The 17,473-nt window shown below is 45.9% G+C and overlaps 1 protein-coding gene across 5 annotated transcripts in view; it reads right to left on the bottom strand.

The window, feature by feature from the left end:
• Positions 1–17,473, bottom strand: part of CSMD2 (CUB and Sushi multiple domains 2) — a 617,682-nt gene that overhangs the window by 70,511 nt on the left and 529,698 nt on the right. For all 5 annotated transcript variants that reach the window (XM_032246841.1, XM_032246839.1, XM_032246837.1 and 2 more), the window contains 7 exons: positions 17,174–17,362; positions 14,276–14,453; positions 12,777–12,922; positions 7,737–7,817; positions 7,176–7,289; positions 4,304–4,492; positions 1,411–1,557 (listed from right to left, as the gene is read on the bottom strand). In XM_032246841.1, coding sequence (XP_032102732.1) covers positions 1,411–1,557; positions 4,304–4,492; positions 7,176–7,289; positions 7,737–7,817; positions 12,777–12,922; positions 14,276–14,453; positions 17,174–17,362 — 1,044 coding nt within the window. The remainder of the gene's footprint in view (positions 1–1,410; positions 1,558–4,303; positions 4,493–7,175; positions 7,290–7,736; positions 7,818–12,776; positions 12,923–14,275; positions 14,454–17,173; positions 17,363–17,473) is intronic.

Genomic DNA, 17,473 nt, shown 5'->3' on the forward strand with positions numbered 1-17,473 from the left:
ATTGCAGCTGCCCAGACCACTCCTCCGTGCACCAGGGAAAGGAGAGGGTTGGACAGATTCTGCAGAGGATATGGGCTCTCAGACAATAAAGACCCATCTCTTCCCAGGCACCCTCAGCTTCCCCTGGTTGGCTTTTCCCTGAAAACCACACCCAGGCATTCTTTAAGACTGTTCACCCTCCGAGTATGGGCTGGTCTTGCAAGCAGGAGACCCATGAAGATGGACTGTGGCAAGAGGGACTTCAGGCCAGTTATAATTTGACATCCCTTCCAACCAAGATTCTTCTTTTTTTTTTTTTTTTTTTTTGAGATGGAGTTTCACTCTTGTTGCCAGGCTGGAGTGCAACGGCATGATCTGGGTTCACTGCAACCTCTGCCTCCTGGGTTCAAGCGATTCTCCTGCCTCAGCCTCCCAACTAGCTGAGATTACAAGTGCATGCCACCATGTCTGGCTAATTTTTGTATTTTTAGTAGAGATGAGATTTCACCATGTTGGTCAGGCTAGTCTCAAACTCCTGACCTCAGGTGATCCAACTGCCTCGGCCTCCCAAAGTGCTGGTGTCATAAGTGTGAGCCACCACACCTGGCCCCCAACCAAGATTCTTTAGAAATTTGTCCATCATTTGCTTGGAATGTAGGACAAAGGTAGCCAGGGGAAAGAGTGCAGAAAGGGAACTACTGTGTGGTGGAACCAGCCATGGTCTTAAGTAATTCATTTCTGTCTCCAAGCTTGCGGAGCCCAGCCAGCAGTTCACTGAACCCACTCCCCTTCAAAGTGGGCAGCAAGCAGCTTGTGAAGTTTCCTTCCAACCACAGACAGTAATTCCCATGACAGGAGATCAGATAAATTCAATTTTCTCCATCTCATTATATTCCCAGGAATATTTTTTCAGTCCTTATAGATTGTTCCCTGGGTCAGCCTTTGGGCTGGCCTGGTCTTCTGATCTGATTCTGTTTATAAGATACAGCTTGAAGAGCAGAAGAAAGGTACCTGGCCTTGAAATATAGCCCATCCTTTGCCGCCTGCTTAACATCTGCCAGTCGGAAATCCATGCTTTAGGGCTTTTTAGTTTTAAGGAAACTTAAAGTTAGGATTTCCTAACTTTCCTAAAGGGATAGGATCACTGTTAGGCATTATCAGATCACATGTAATAGTTAAACTTATCCTGAAGACATAGGCTGGCAGTATAAGAAGGGAGGGAAGAGGTTAAAAGAGGGGAATAAAATAGAAGAATAGGAGATAGGGAAATGGCAAAGACCACTTAGCTTCAGGTGAGGGAGATTTAGAGGAGGGGAACAGCTGACCAGTCTTCACGAGGAGCTTGCAGCTTTGATAAAGAGAGGGCCGATGGCCTGTGTGTGTGTGTGTGTGTGTGTGTGTGTGTGTGTGTGTGTGTGTGTTTTAACTCACCTGAATAGCGAATCTTAAAACCCTTCCGATTGTAGGCATGATCAGATGACCAGCGCAGGTACACAGAGTTGCTTGAGCTGGTGAAAATCAAGGGAGCTGAGTAATTTCCACTGAGGGCTTTTAGCAGAGGGCTCTGTCCGGAGGGACCTGGGGTAAGAGGGACTCAGGATTACAGACCATCGGAGCCATCACAGGGAGCCTCCAGGGAACACCTCAGGGCTCAGAGGGTGGGGTGATCTGTTCAGAGTCAGCAAAATCATCTGTACTTGCCCTCCTCTCTCTGCATCCACAGGCATTGCTCAAGGTGCTCTTTTCTCCTGAGCCTCGCTCTAAAGCAGTGCTCTAGGAAGTCTCTGCCCACCTATAGGAGCTGGCAGGTAAGATGAAATTGATTTGCATTTTGAGACTTGACCAAGGTCAAGTAGCTGGTTAAGGGAAGAGCTGGTTTTCAAACTGGGGAACTTCTTCCACTTGGCCACCCTTCTTCTCTTGGTGTATTTGAAAAAGCTCAGGCTGGGTACCATGGCTCATGCTTATAATCCCAGCACTTTGGGAGGCTGAGGCAGGTGGATCACTTGAGCCCAGGAGTTTAAGACCAGCTTGGGCAACATAGTAAGACCCCACCTCTACTGAAAAACAACAACAACAACAAAATCAGCTGGGTATGGTGGTTGCATGCCTGTAGTCCCAGCTACTGGGGAGTCTAAGGCATGAGAATTGCTTGAACCCAGGAAGCAGAGGTTGCAGTGAGCCAAACTGCACCACTGCACTCCAGCCTGGGCCAAGAGAGCAAAACTCTGTCTCAAAACAAACAAACAAACAAAAATCCTCAGTACCTGCCATATAGAAAAAATATTTATGGAATGGATACATAGTAATAAAGCTAGATGAAAATGTCACGTCCGAGTCATAAGTAAGAGCTCCCTAATATTGCTTTTGAAGGCACTTTGAGAAAGACCTCCCTCTTCTTTTGTCCTACCTTAAGTGCCTGGGATTGTATCCCCAGTGGTCTGGTTGAAGGGGAGCAGAATATAAAGCTCAATAATCCATAACACAGGATTTATCACCCTGGAAAAGTCCCTGAGTGATGGCTCTACTATGCCACTGAGACACCTCTTAGAAGCTTGGAAAAAGTAATGGATCATATTAAACAAAGAGCCACCAGAACTGCCATGGCCAGCTGTAAAGGGAAAGGCTCAGAGAAGTGGCATGCTGGGCTGGGTCTACTGTGTAAGAGCAGAGCACCCACTAGCTGACCATAGTTCTCAGGAAGACCTGGAGGACGCACCATTTATTAAAGCAATCAGGAGGTGAGGAGCTTCAGCCTTCCTGGAGTGGGTGAGGACCAGCATTGCTGAGTAATTAATGGATATCTCCTGTGGGTCAAAACTGATGGGAAGAGGTGCTGGGCTCCCTAGCAGTAATGGGGATGAGAAGGTCCTAGAATACAGAGGCCAGTGGAATTACTTAACAGTCAGAAGCAAAGTTGGCATAATTACTACAATGGAAAGCGAGGTTGGAATGGCAGCTGTGAGGCCTGGCCTACAGGATCTACAAAGATGGCTCATAGCACATGATGTTCCTAAGGGTGAGGTAAATAGGAAGCCTAAAAGAGCAGCCAAAACAACTATATAAACAAAATAGATCATGAGCAGATAACCGCAGGGTGAGAAAAGCTGCCCCCAGCGGAAAGGTGCAATCCTTTGCCCAGTTTGCAGACTTAAGCCAGGTTTCATTTCTCAAGAGGCCGGGTCCCTATGAAAAAAACCCTGCACAATGACAACAATTATATATAGTAGTTGTTCCTACAGTTCTTCCCCCAAAAGACCTACTACTGTTTACTCAGAAAACTGAATATTATAGAAAAGGGAATGTTCAGATATATCAAAGACTTCTGGATACAGGATGTTAATTGATGCTGATGGAGGGGAGGCCCAAAGCACTATCACAGCTACCCTGTCACAGGAGGGGTGTATGAAGACTGGGGTTGGGAATAAATGGAGTTCTGGCCCAGGTCTGTCTCACAGTACACATTGAACCACGTAGGAGCCTCAATTGTAGCAGCTGTGTAAGGTTCATATCTTTATTAGAACAGATTAACACCGCCTTAGATACATGGAATGCAGCTGTTGATCTGGCCATGTAGTCTTTTCCATACCCTTCAGACAGAAGCATCAGAAGCAGTTTACATTCACATGAGGTATACAACAGTATACATTCATGGTTTCCCCCAGAGCTGTGTTACTTCCCTTGTTCTCTGTCAGAATAGAGTATAAAGGGATGTGGACCATCTGCACATCTTGCAGAATATAACGTATTGGTTCACTCTATTGAGGACATCATATTAATCGGCTCTGATGAGTGAGAAGGGACAGTTAGTGCTTTGGCAAGATGCCATTGCAGGACACATGTGCTCCAGAGGGTAAGAGAGAAATCCTACCAAGTCTGCTGTTAAGTTTTTAGGGTCCAGTGGTCTGAAGCATGCTGAGACATTCCCTCCAAATTAAAGAGCAAATTATTGTACCTTTTCTCACTTAAAGCCAAAGAAGCAGCACAATGTTTGGTAGGTCTCTGGGTTTTGGAGGAAGCACACTCTTCACTTGGGAATACTGCTATGACCCATTTATCTGTTGACATTAACAGGAATGACTTTGAGTGGGAGCTAGAGTAAGAAAAGGCTCGGTAACAGGTTCAAGTTGTAATACAAGCAGCCCTGCTGCTTGGGCCATGCCACCCTCAGGTCCCATGGCCTTGGGGATGCTGTGGTAGGGAAGGACATCCTATGGAGCTTCTGGCAAGCCCTGATAGGAAAACTGCAGCACAGACTCCTAGGGCTCTGGAGCGAGTCCATGTTTTCTGCAGCAGAGGCGTATGCAGCATTTGACCGACTTACCATCAAAAATCTCAAACTCATCATACTGCTTCTCGCTGAGGAAGTACTCCACTGTGAGGGAGATGTTATAGTCAGGCTCCACTCTCACCAGCCAGGAGCAGGTCTGGAACTGAGGATAGCTTCCAGGGTAGCTCTGGCTCAAGATGACACCTGTGGAGTCTGTCAGAAGCTCATTTGTTGGGCAGTGCACTTGGAGAAAGAAAGAGAGACACCAGGTAACATGAGGTGGAATGGAACTATGGCAAACACATTTGCTTTTCCCAATACAAAAGGCAATCTTTAGAAAATCGGTATTTGAGCATATTCACATAAGATCCCACATCCATCACTGTACTGCTCCATGACGTGAGGTGGCCTTAGACCCTGTGTTGATATTGCCGTATTTCTTGGACTTAGGCTTGGTCAGTTGGTTGGAGTTACTTCCTAGCTAAGCTGTGGATTCTACTACTTGGCTTTGGGTAGGGAAAGATGAAACATACATATGGATAATAGTAAGGCATCCCCAAATCCAAAGGAGATAATCTATAAAATGGGTTTTGTTTCATCAAAGATGGTACTGTATAGGGCAGAGGGAAGTACATGGGATTTTGAGTCAAATACACCTAGATTTATAGCCCACCTCTGCCACTTACTACAGGTGTGGTCTTGAACAAATTATCTCCTCTCTGTGTGATGGCTTCTCCATCGCCAACACAGAGATAGCACGGACCTTACGGGATTGTTGTGAGCGTTATATAAAAGATTACAGGCCAGGCGTGGCGGCTCACGCCTGTAATCCCAACACTTTGGGAGGCCAAGGTGGGTGGATCACAAGGTCAAGAGATTGAGACCATCTTGGCCAACAAGGTGAAACCCTGTCTCTACTAAAAATACAACAATAAGCTTGGCATGGTGGTGTGCACCTGTAGTCCCAGCTGCCAGCGAGCCTGAAGCAGGAGAATCGCTTGAACCTGGGAGGTGGAGGTTGCAGTGAGCCGAGATTGTACCACTCTGTCTCGTTCTGTCGCCAGGCTGGAGAGCCCCACTGCCTTCAGAGAAGTGGGACACTCTAGCCTGGAGACAGAGTGAGACTCCGTCTCAAAAAAATTTGTTTTTGAAATAATATATGTAAAGCATGCAACATAGTGCTTCAGTAAACTGTAGAGAGAATGATGATAACTGCATCTTGAACAGAAAGGGTCTCAGAACTTGGCTGTGGCCTAATTAGTAGTATTAATATAGCTAAAGAAAAAAATGTCATTCTAAAGAAGATATTGAGCTTGGAACTTAGAAAAGGAGGAGCTGGAGGAGCAGGATTGGGTTTTTTGTTGTCCTCATGAGTGGGTGGGAAGCTGCTGGTTCAGAGAGGCCCTTCTCCAGCACTGAGGAGGTGCTCTGTTCTGGAGCACAGCAAGCATCACAGCATGAAAGCAATTTCAGGACCATCCACCTCCATTTGCTTGGTGCAGACGCCAAGGCAAAGTTCTGAGAACTAAATCAACTTCTTCAGTACATTGTGCTTTCAGTACAAAGGTGTGCATTGATGATAGTTATATTCCAATCATTGCACATGGAGAAATTGGTGTTTTGCAGTAGATGTGCCTTTAGACAGGCTTCCTAGGTTTGCTGGATTCTGGGACACTGGTATAAGGGAGTTTCTGGAACTGCAAGGCCAAAAATTAATCCCTAAATTACAATCTCAGGTAATGCTATTTTGCGTAGAAGACTGCCATGGGCTGTCCACCCATCTCACCTCTGCCTTCAGAGAAGTGGGGCTTGGTATTCAGCACTGGGGCTGAGCTCCTAGACAGATCTTGCTGTGGCCCAGAATTTCACAGGACTCATCCAGGATTCTTCCCAAGTAGCTTTGAAAGGTACTCACTGACTTTTCCTGATAGAGCTTCCTTTTTAATTTTAAGAAGAGAAGGAAAACAAATGTCTTCTAGGAGGAGACTTGCTTAGCTTTTGACAAGCTCCTGATTTCACTAATCCGATGACCAGCACAGGGCACTGAGATGTGATGATATTTAAGTTCTTAGGCCTCGTCGTCCACTCCTGCCTCTACCAGGTCTGCTCTTCCTCACGGACAGTCCATATTGCAGGTGCTGCCTGCTCTTGCTTTCCCAGGGGTGGGGCAAAGGCTGACCTGTTTCCCCACAGGCTACTGAATATTTGCAGGCAGCAGTAGTTCTAGAAACAGTAGTCACACTAGCGATAATATTAACAGCAAACAAGGAACAATTACCGCATGCCAGGCATCATTCTAAACTGCTTTATGTTAATAATCCATTGAATAACCCCATGACATAAGTACTACCATTACAGCAGGGAAGATTGAGGGCAAGACAATCAGGTACCTTGCCTTAGGTCAGATGCCTGATGAGTAGAGAATATGTTTTGATCTTAGTTGGGGTGACTAGGTGAAGCAAATTCATTTCTGTCAAGGCGTAGTACACTGGAAGAAAGACTGCTGTGGTCTCTCAGTTGCCTGGTTTGGCACACAGGACCTTGGGTGCATCTGAGCACCATTAAGGCAGGGTTGGTGTGTGAGCCCGCCCTTCTCTGAGGGCCCAGGGAGGGACTTCCTGCTTCCATTGCTCAGTGTGCAATTCCAAGAAATTCCCAGAAAAGAAAAAAAAGGAAGATGGAAATAAATGTGGCCACTGTGGCCAATTCACAGGTTCAGACATCAGAAGAGGGCAAAGAACCTATCTAGAGTGATTGCTCACTCATTCCTCAGGCACTCATTCATTCATCAGACATTTATCAAGAGACTTTTCATGTTATGGGGTAGTGGCTGAGCTGAAAACTGGGAATAGAAAGAGAAGCAAAACAAGGGCTTTGTTTGGGAGGAACTTCTAGGCCCCATACGGATGCAGCTCCATGTAATTACCTTCACATATTGGCGGTGGGCCTTCAAACTGCAGGGAAGTTCCAAGTTTGCAGGTCAGGATTTCATTCCCCACTAAGGTAAAGCCAGGGAGGCATCTGTAGCGTACGATGTCACCTGTCAAAGAACGACCAACATGAGGACTCCCTTCAGAAGTTTGGACAGGGCAGATGGGCCTGAACTCACTTCTAGGTGATGATCAGAGGTGGGTCATATTCTGTTCAGACTTAAATAACTAGCTCGGCTCTCATCAAATGGCCCAGACACCTGCTCCCGTCTCACAGCTCAGCCTTGCCTGAGCCTAGGACTGTTTCGTATTCCAGGGCATTTTATATTATCTTGCATGGATTTATTTCTCAAAAAGATGCTGACTTGAATCACAGAAGAAAACTTTTTTCTGGCTCTCCTTTTGATTTTATTTTGGGTACAAACTCAGCTGACAGAACCCTCTGGCACAGGGCCTACTGTTTCTCTCTCCAGGGACAGGAGGGAGGGATGAGCCCCACTGTCCCAACAGCTCCCACTGCCACCTTCCCTTCCTTTCCCAGGCTTGGGAGGTGGTACCTATGTTGAATTCTTCATTCTCTGTGACGACTTCAGCATTGGGGAGGATGGTGGGAGGAGGGCATTTGGTGAGTGGATAAGCTGAAAAGGGAAAAGCAGGCAAGTCAGGGTAAGATCATCGTTCTCTAGGTATGCTGTCATTCATTTGTTCAATTCTTCACTTTCTCATTCTTCATTTATTCACACATAGATATTCATGAGTACTTATGTGTCAATGGGGCAAGTTTAGCCAAGTCATTTTGCTTATCTTCTGCCATCCTTATTGAAATTAATAATAACAAAGGAAGGACAACCTAAGAAGAAGTCAGTGATACCATCACCATCACAAAAGGGTGGGAGAGGAGTATTTTCTGAGCATCTCGTGGATATTAGGTGTTTTACAGGCTGCCGCTCTAACCCTCACAACATCTGACCACGCTGTGAGGTGCTCTTATTCTACTTGTGAGCAAGTGAGATTCAGAAAGGTGAAGTATGTTCCTCAAGGTCACACAGGAATTAAGGCAGGATTTGAATCCAGGTCTGGCTGCTCCACAAACCCTGTATTCTTCCCACCACTTGACCTCTACATACTGCATGTGGCTTCTGCGAGTACCCACTGGAGTCGGCTAATAAGCTGACTCTTCTGATCTTTGACCAGATACTTCTGGCTTCACAAATTTCCTGGACTTGAATTCATCCCTATGGGCAGAGACTGGATGATGCTAGAGGCAGGATGCTGCTTACCAAGGCAAAGTTCAGTGTGGGCTCATAACTTGGCTTTTATTACCTGGCCCAGAGTCAAGTGCTACACAAGTGTTAGCTGCTGTTGCTGCACCTGCTGTTGTTACTCTTGTTACTATTTCCAGTCACCCCAGCCCCTGCTATATTTTTTTAAAAAGTGTTCTTTAAGAAATACAAATATATTATCATTAAAGAAAATTTGAGGTCTTCTCTGAGAACAACAGGAAGAAAAACTCATCCACTGCGCTCTCAGAGACAACCACTGTTAAGCAATTATATTATGTTCTTGGAGTGTTTATTCTCTGCATATACAAATATTTTTCTTTTACACAACTTGCATCATATGTTATATATCTTCTGTTGATCCTTGGACACTTACTGTTATATTGCAAGAATTTTCCCATATAATTAAATGTCTTCAAAAATATAGTTGAAATGACTTCACAAGATTCAATCATACAGATTTACTAGAATGTATTTAACAGACACCCTGTTAACCATTTAGGTTTCCAAAGTTTTGCAATTTAAAATAAAACTGCAATGAAATCCTTTTTATACATACATCTTTTATGGTTTTTTTCTTTTTCTTTTTTAACTAGATAGGATTCAAGTACATGGCCCTTTTGAAAGTACAGACATCTCCTGCTGAATGTCAGTAATCCCTTCCTGGAAATCAAATGTTCTGTGTAAAGATATTCACTAGTAGCCTATATCCCATTATTTTAAGTGGGAAAAAATTACACTGTGTTGTACTTCCACCCCAAATCCAAAAAGTAATTAAGACAAAGTAAAACATCTAACTATATGCAATAAGCCATTATGTTAGAAGTTAAATACTTAAAACATCACTTCATTATCACCCAACAATATGGCATGACAAAACAGTGCCTCTGTGCATTGCATACTGTACCATAAATATCCTGTGCCCTGTGATACCTTGCAGCTTGAGACATTACAAAACTCTAGACAGAAAGCTCTAGCTATGAAAGACCTTCTTTGCCCCCATTTTTCTTATAAATTTGAAGAACTCTATGAATATTCAAGGTTGACCTTAGACAGTTAATTATATTTTCCCAGTTTATCATTTGCTTAGTTTCATTTACAGCACTCTTGATTTGTAGAAGTATTACATTTTTATGTAGCCAACTATAATTTTTCTTAATAAGTTAAAAAACATTTGTGCCTTCCGTTCTCTGTGTCATACTTATCTTTAAAACTTCTAAGGCATACTAAACTTTTCCAGGAAAAAAAATGAATAAAAACATATCCCCAATTAAATACAGCCTGGGTACTTGATATTTTGTGATTACTATTTTGATTGGGGTGATTTTCCATTACATTTTAAAACTACTTTATTTATTTATTTATTTATTGTAAGGTCTTGCTCTGTCACCCAGACTAGAGTACAGTGGCACAATCACAGCTCACTGCAGCCTTGACCTCCTGGGCTTAAGCTATCTTCTCACCTCTGCCTCCCAAGTAGCTGGGACTACAGGCTCATGCCAACATGCCCAGCTAATTAAAATGTTTTTTTTTTGGTAGAGATGAAGTTTCACTATATTGCCCAGGCTGATCTCAAACTACTGGGCTCAAGTGATGCTCCCACCTTGGCCTCCCTAAGTGCTGGGATTACAGGTGTGAGTCACTGTGCCTGGCCATAAAATTACAAATTTCCTTTTGCTGGAGGAAGCTTATGGGATACTAAAAAGCAACAAAACAAAAATTCCCAGAATTCACACCATCTAGGCATAAGCATTGCGAAAACTTTGCTGTAGGACCTGGGTCTTTTACAGACACACCCTCCCTGCTTCCCATCACACACACACACACACTCTTACCACATTGATGGTATCCCACCGTATCTACCGTGTTATTGCTACAGAACTCTAGGCCAGGGGACATTCAAGGCTGACTCCTCCTTTTCATTTTGTGAATACCCTCCTTCTTCCCCTGTGAGGAAGAGGGTAAGGCGTTGAGAGCGCTTAGCCGGGTGCTGGCGTGTGAACATGTTAACTGGTGGGCGGTAGGGGCAGTTGCTTTAAGCAGCAGTTGGCTCATCAGCAGCTATTGCGAGCAATGGTCCCCATGGTATTCCTGGGAACGTTCTTCCTCAAGCTGCTGAGTGTGCTGGATTGGCCTTGCATTTGAGGCATTATTTATTTAAATTTTATTTTCAGACAGAGACTCTGTTGCCCAGGCTGGAGTGCAATGGCGTGATCTCGGCTCACCACAACCTCTGCCTCCTGGGTTCAAGCAATTCTCCTGTCTCAGCCTCCTGAGTAATTGGGGATACAGGTGTCCACCACCATGACTACCTAATTTTTGTATTTTTAGTAGAGATGGGGTTTCTCCATGTTGGTCAGGCGGATCTCGAACCCCTGGCCTCAGGTGATCTGCCCGCCTCAGCCTCCCAAAGTGCTGGGATTACAGGTGTGAGTCACTGTGCCTGGCCTCGTTTGAAGCTTTTAAAACCAAATTAGCTTAGAAAAAAAATGTGGGTTCATATGGTTCATTTGAGCTTACCAAAAGACTCAGGGCTCTGCTTTTGAATTTGGGGTCCATGCCCAGCTAATATTGAAATGCCTTCCCTAGCCTTTGTTCCTTGTCTGTATCTCTTTTCCAAGAACATCACAAGGAGGGGTGAGTGTGAGGTAGGTGGCAGTCCATAGTCACTGTATTTTCTGGTGACACCATCATCTGAGTTTTAAAAATCACCTGCTTTTTTGCCCTGAACAATGTAAAATAAATATTTCTCTAAATCAATGAACTGTATTCTACATGAATGATTCTTTTTCTTTTCTTTTTAGAGCTAAGTTCTCACTGAGCCTCCTTTACCTGGTTCTGGTACAGGTGAGGGCTCAGGAGCAGGAACAAGAGACCCGGCCCAGCACCAGGGTAACTTCACACCGAGCCTGTCAATATCTAAATATAATAAAAGTAATCATGACAAGGATGACTATTGAAAATATAAATTGATTGAGCACCTTTTATACCCTGTGCCTGGAGCTAAGGATTTCCGAACATCACTTCACTTAACTCTGTTAGGTTACGTACTCATCATTCTTATTTTGTGCATAATAAAATTGAGGCTCAGAAAGGTGAAATGACAAAATTACATAGCTTGTACGTGTTAGAGCCAAGGTTTAAACCTGTCTGTGATTCTGAAGTCCACACTCTAGCACTCTATGGGAAAGTCACAAGTCAAAATGACAGAACCTTAAAGCCTGCATCTTGTTAGTGGAAGGACAGGTGTGCCCAATAAGAGGGGCATGGGAACTGAGCAGATGGAGAGGGCGGAGTCTCATTCTCACACTGCACTCACCCTGGATGACAGCTCCTGGGAATGGCAGTCACAGCTGCTTAGGCTTTTTACATTCTTGTTTCTGTCTCTTTCTGTTTCTTTCACTACCTCTTTCACAGTCTTAATGTGTTTCTGCAAGTGCACACATGATGTCATAACACTTGAGAGCAGATACTGAGTGGGCTGGGTTCTGTTCCAAGTTCTATCCACATGGTTTTGGGTAAGTACTTGAGCCTTCCTTTGCCCCATTTCTTCATTTGTAAAATGGTGGTGAGAATATTTGCCATACTACCTCACAGAATTCTTACAGGTCACAAACTCCAAGGCTGTAATCCCTACAGGTGAAGAAATTGAGGTCTCAAGTGGGGAAGGGACCTGTGCAAGGTTTCACACACCCGGCCCAAGGTGAAGCTGGGAATAATATTCAGCTTTCCTGATTTCTGGTTCAAATATCTGCAATGATCTGTAAGCTGCAAACATGTGCATCATTCCATAGATGGGCACAAGTCCACAGAGAACATTCTATAAGTTTCTCTCTGTAATTCCTCCATAACAAAAATGAGGAAATATCCAGACCCCTTACTTGGGATCCGTAGAAGAAAACAGGCTGCCAATAAAGACATGCCTGCCCTGAATTGTTCATACTCTTCCTACTTGAAATCACAATGCCTTCATTTGTGCACAAAAACACTGTGCTCCTTGAGAGGTCAGCAGAGGCCCTAGATCCCTTTGGAGAGGGAGAGCCTGCCAGAAAGTGCTAAGGGACAAGCTGGGGCACAGGTAGAGGGACGGCCCGGCCAGTGAGTTGATGTGAATGAGTGGACTTGGCACCAAGGGTTGGGAACCTGTGCCTCTCTGTCCTGGCAATGTGGAATAGGAGGAAAACTTGCATTTACAGAACCCTGTACCGAGAGCTCTCACACAGTGTCACATGACTTGCAAATGGTGGAGCCAGGAGTCAAGCTCAGCCTTGACTCGAAAGCCTGGCCTCTCCCACCAGGCCAGGCTTCCATACTGACCGGAGAAAGCTATGGCGAAGATTCCCCCTGTGGCTGCATCACGGTGGAACTTGAGCAGGACCTGGTTGGATGAGCTGTGCACTGTTTTCTTGGCCATGCTCCGGGTGAAGACTCCGAGCCGTGGTGCTGTTTGCTGTGGCCCATCCCTGTATGTGGGAAACAAGATCCTGGCATGCCACTAGTCACCATGGCTGCCTGTTCCACTTGGTGCCATCGGTGGCCTTAAGACAGACTTGGATTGGGGGGCCATGATTCTTTTTGCACGAACATGTCCCCACACCATGCCCTAAACACCTTGCCCAACCATTCCCAACTTTGTCTCCCAACATAGTTGATAGAATTGGTCACACTCACACTGATTCCTCATTCACCTGATTCTTCACCAGCTCAATGGGCTCCTGGGGAGATTCAGGCTCCATAGAGCAAGGATGTGGGTCTTAAGGCAGGTCCTCTCTCTCTGGGGAAGCGCTAGGATAGGGCTGAGGAGCTGGTGCAGAAACCTGCTGCTATGCACACCGGCTCCATTTCCTTGTCTTCCATGCAAAGAGTATACTCACAATGCCTTTTGGGGCAAAGGCTTTCTTCCCTGAAACTTTATCTAACCCCTCCTGTCTGTTCCTAGCCATTACTTGGAAATCATGTTGGAAATTGACCCAGGTCAGTCTGGTTGCAGTTATCCAAGCCCTGGGAACTTTGGAAAAGAATTCTCCTAACCCCTGATGATTCCCAGAATGGCAGTAATAACACCAAACAAAGGAATTTTAAAATTATATGTTCTTCCAGAGATCCAGTGCTTTGGGAAGAAACTGTCCAGGAAATTGCACATATCAAATGCTAATCTGTATTCCGACTTTAAAATTAGCTAATATATAAGTATATAACTCAAAGCTGAGCTGTGCAGTTCAGTCACTGCCAGCTACACATGGCTGTTTACATTTAAATTATTAAGATTTAATAACATTTAAAAATCAGATCCTCAGTCATATCCAAGTACTCTGTAGCCAGTGGCTACCATATTGGGCAGCATAGACATAGAACATTTCCATCACTGCTGAAAGTTCTGCTGGAAAGTGCTGGCTCAGCACCAAGTGACCAACAGGACATCACAAAATTCCACCTCAAATCTCTTTCATTAGTCTGGGAGGCTTATCCCCGGTGCATGTGGAATGTTGATTTGAACTCTGGAAATACTGAGGCAAGTCTGTGTACCCACACCTACTCCCCTTAACACACCCATTGGTACTTTCCCTGGCCCTGGCAGGACTGTAGGCTGGGAGCCACTGCCCTCCCATTCCTCTCCCTTCAAGGAACCATAATGGCCAATTGCAGCTGAACCCCTAAACATTCCACTATGTTTATTTGAAACCCAGGAGGCCAACAGCCTTTAAAACCAATCAGCTCTTGGTTTTTCTAAACCAATAGGTAACTGACTGGTAGCCCAGTATAGGACCCCACAAGTGCTGTTTTCCAATTGGCTATTGACATGGCACCTGGCCTACCAGATGGTGATGAAATCTCCGGAAGGCTCTGTCTGTAGCAGGCTGAGGTTGAGGCGGATGCCATGGCCAATGGGCACGGTGATCAGCCAGACACAGTCCTGGGAGCTGGAGTATGGGCTAGGGAACCCTGGGGAGTACACGGTGCCGTTGGAAGAAGTGATGTTCCCGCCACAAGGGACTGCCAGGGAGGAACACAAACATAAGTGCAGGGCCTCAATACCCACCTGAGAATTGAGATGCCTTCCTAAGGAACTCCCAGCTCCTAGAAGCAATCATCCTGTCAGGGAGGTCGGGTGGGATGCGGGAGGGGAGGCCAAGCTGAGGATGGCTGCACCTGGTTCTACCCACCAGTCCTCACACAGCACACCCCGGCTGGCTCTAAATCTCCACTGCAGACCCCTCTGTGGGCCTGCCTTAGCCTCCCTCTTTCTCTTTCTTAGGAAGAGAACTGCCAAGATGAAAGGATGCACTGAAGCTGTCCTCTCTCCCTTCCCAGAAATGGGAGGGAGTAGATATTAGGGTCAAAATCTGCAGTGCTTTTGCTGGGAAGAGCTAAGAAATTGGCAAAATATTTCTTTCTTTCTCTTTGATTTGCTCTTTCTAGAGTGGTATTTGTGGTCTAGACTTCAAGTTGAGGGTTCCCATGGTGAGGCTAAGGTTGGATTCAAATCATAGCTGAACCATTTATTAAGCAAATACTCTTAGATACGTAGTTTAGCTTCTCTGAGTCTCCATTTCCTCACTTGTAAAATGGGACTAAGAATACCTCCCCCGCAGGATTGTGGTGGTGATGAGGTGCAACAATGCAGGTAACATGTTCAGCCCAGGCCCCAGATCAAGAGGAGGCATTGGCTACATAGATACGACCCTCTCTCCTTATCTTCCTGTTCCCTAAAAGCAAAACTCAATTTTAGTCTCACTGATTTAGGCCTCGGGCAGGAGGATGAAGAAGCCTTGATATCTCCATGGTATTTAGAGTCAGTCGCTGGGGAGGAGAATAGACAGGGATGGTGGACAAAAATCCCAAACACCATGGTCCAGAATAATGAGTGTTTTAGCTGACATGGGACATCAAACAGACATCTGGATGGGGCAGACCAGACTGAGGAGAGAGAATCCCAACAGACTGCAAGCAGAGGCCAGGGGTCCTGTGAACGCAGGTATATCCTGAAAGTGGTGTGCAGGCACATGCCATCCCTCCTACACAAGCTGAATATCTCGCGGGTGCCAGGCACGGCCTGGGAGACAGTGGGGAGCAGGGTACTTCAGTTCTGTCCTAGGCATGCACACTGCTGGGACACAGCCAAATACACCAACATCTGTAGCACAGGCTGGACCATGTCATCATTGTGAATGCCAGAGGGGTGCTTGGGGGAGCCCTGCATCTGGTTTTGTAAGAGTAACGAAGGAATCCTAGTAGGATTCACATTTATACTCAGATCTAAGGGATGACTAGGGCTAAGTAGGCAAGAGAGAAGAATGCTGTATGAGAAAGGACAACATATGCTAAGACCCAAAGGCAAGAAAACATGGCACATTGGAAAAACAAAGAATTTCAGCTTAGCTGGAACATAAAATCTATGAGAGTGGAGAATATGGGGAGCCAGCAGGGACTAGGCTCTAATCTAAGGGTTATGTGTGCTATACAGAGGGACTTGTAGTTTGCCGTAAGGGACATGGGGGAAAGCAAGAGAGTGAAGAGCCAAGGGAAGGAGGCTTCTGGGGAGGAAGAAGAGCTTCTGGCTTAAGCTAGCAGACTGAGAAAGTGCTGCTCTTTTCTCTCTCCCGTGATGCCATAAAAAGAAAAACAAGGCGTAAGAAGGGAAGAAAGCCCACGGTGAGGCTTGTTGCACAGCACATTATGGGCCAACAACTGCAGAATGACCAACTGGTTATGCACAACAGAACTCTGAAAATATGAAAAATGAACTGAGGCTATGATAGTTTTAGAAATCATGGTTTTACGCTCCAACACCAGAATGGCTCAGTTTCACAAACAAGGTCCCTCTTTCCATCGAGAGTTAAACTTAGAGTTTGAGTCTGAGAGCTAGCCATCTGTGAAGTCCTCCAACTCTTGTGAAATAGAGATTGAGAAGTCCCATTTTACGGAGGAAGAACCTGAAGCTCAGAGAGGCAAAGGGGTCTGAGTTGCAGCCTGGGGTGGTTTGATCCCAGAGCTGGGACACTCTTTCCTGGATTGTGGCCCTTGCTAAACCTTCCTTTTTCAAGACAAATTCCTGCCTCCTCCAGGAAATTCCTCCAGGAAAATCCTGGGCTGCCAGAATGAAAAGGGAAGGAAAATGGAACGGAAGTGTGCAGATAAAGGTGGAGGCAGCCCAAGCTCTTGGTCACCTTCCATCCCGGTTCTGGGTAAGGAAGATGACCCAAGGAAGTGCCACCTCCAGCTCCCTGACAGATCAACTCAGGTGCCTACGGCCCTGTGAAGGAGAGTATAATGGAGCGGGGTGGGGGAAGATGAAGAGGGGAGCAAGAGAGTTCTTAGAAAGAGGCTTCATTCTCTTCTTCCTTTGGGCCGGTGCCTGGATTAACTCTACCTCTCTACCCCTCAGCTCACCTCTGGGCTCCCACTCTCTCACACGGAGCCTTCCCTTCCAATGGGGGTCCTCCAGCCTGTCAGGGCAGATCTTCCCAAGGGCTGGGTGTGTCTTCCCCTTGGCTGTGGCCCACATCTCCTCCAGGTCCTCTCTAATGCTGGCCCAGAGCCCTGTTGCCAGGACCCTCTCCCTGGCTAGGCTGGACCACATCCATGTGAAAACAGGATAGACCACAGTTGGTCTGGACTTCCAGCCCTGGAGATCCCACAGGGCAGGCAGGTGGAACATGGGATTGCCCATGATCACCGCAGGAAGAACCACTGGGGATGAGGGAGGTACATACCTTCACACTTGGGCAGGGGATGGTCCCAGTTCCGGTTGGTGCCATGTTGACAAGTGAGGACAGGGTGGCCAGTCAATTGATACCCTGGGAGGCACTCGAAGGTCACTGATTGTCCCACGTTGTAGCCAGCTCCCCTCACAATGCCATTGGCAAAGGGCTCTGGGTCTGGGCACTCTTGAAGTTCATAGGCTGAAAAAGATCGGAAGAAATGATTTTGTTCTCTTTGTTGTCTCTGGCCAGAATACAGGACTGGCAGAGAGCAGAGTGGTGAAGCATCAAGGCTTGGACTCAAACAGACCT

Source organism: Sapajus apella, unplaced genomic scaffold (assembly GCF_009761245.1).
Source record: "Sapajus apella isolate SASKATOON/1434 unplaced genomic scaffold, GSC_monkey_1.0 scaffold62, whole genome shotgun sequence".
NCBI lineage: Eukaryota > Metazoa > Chordata > Mammalia > Primates > Cebidae > Sapajus > Sapajus apella.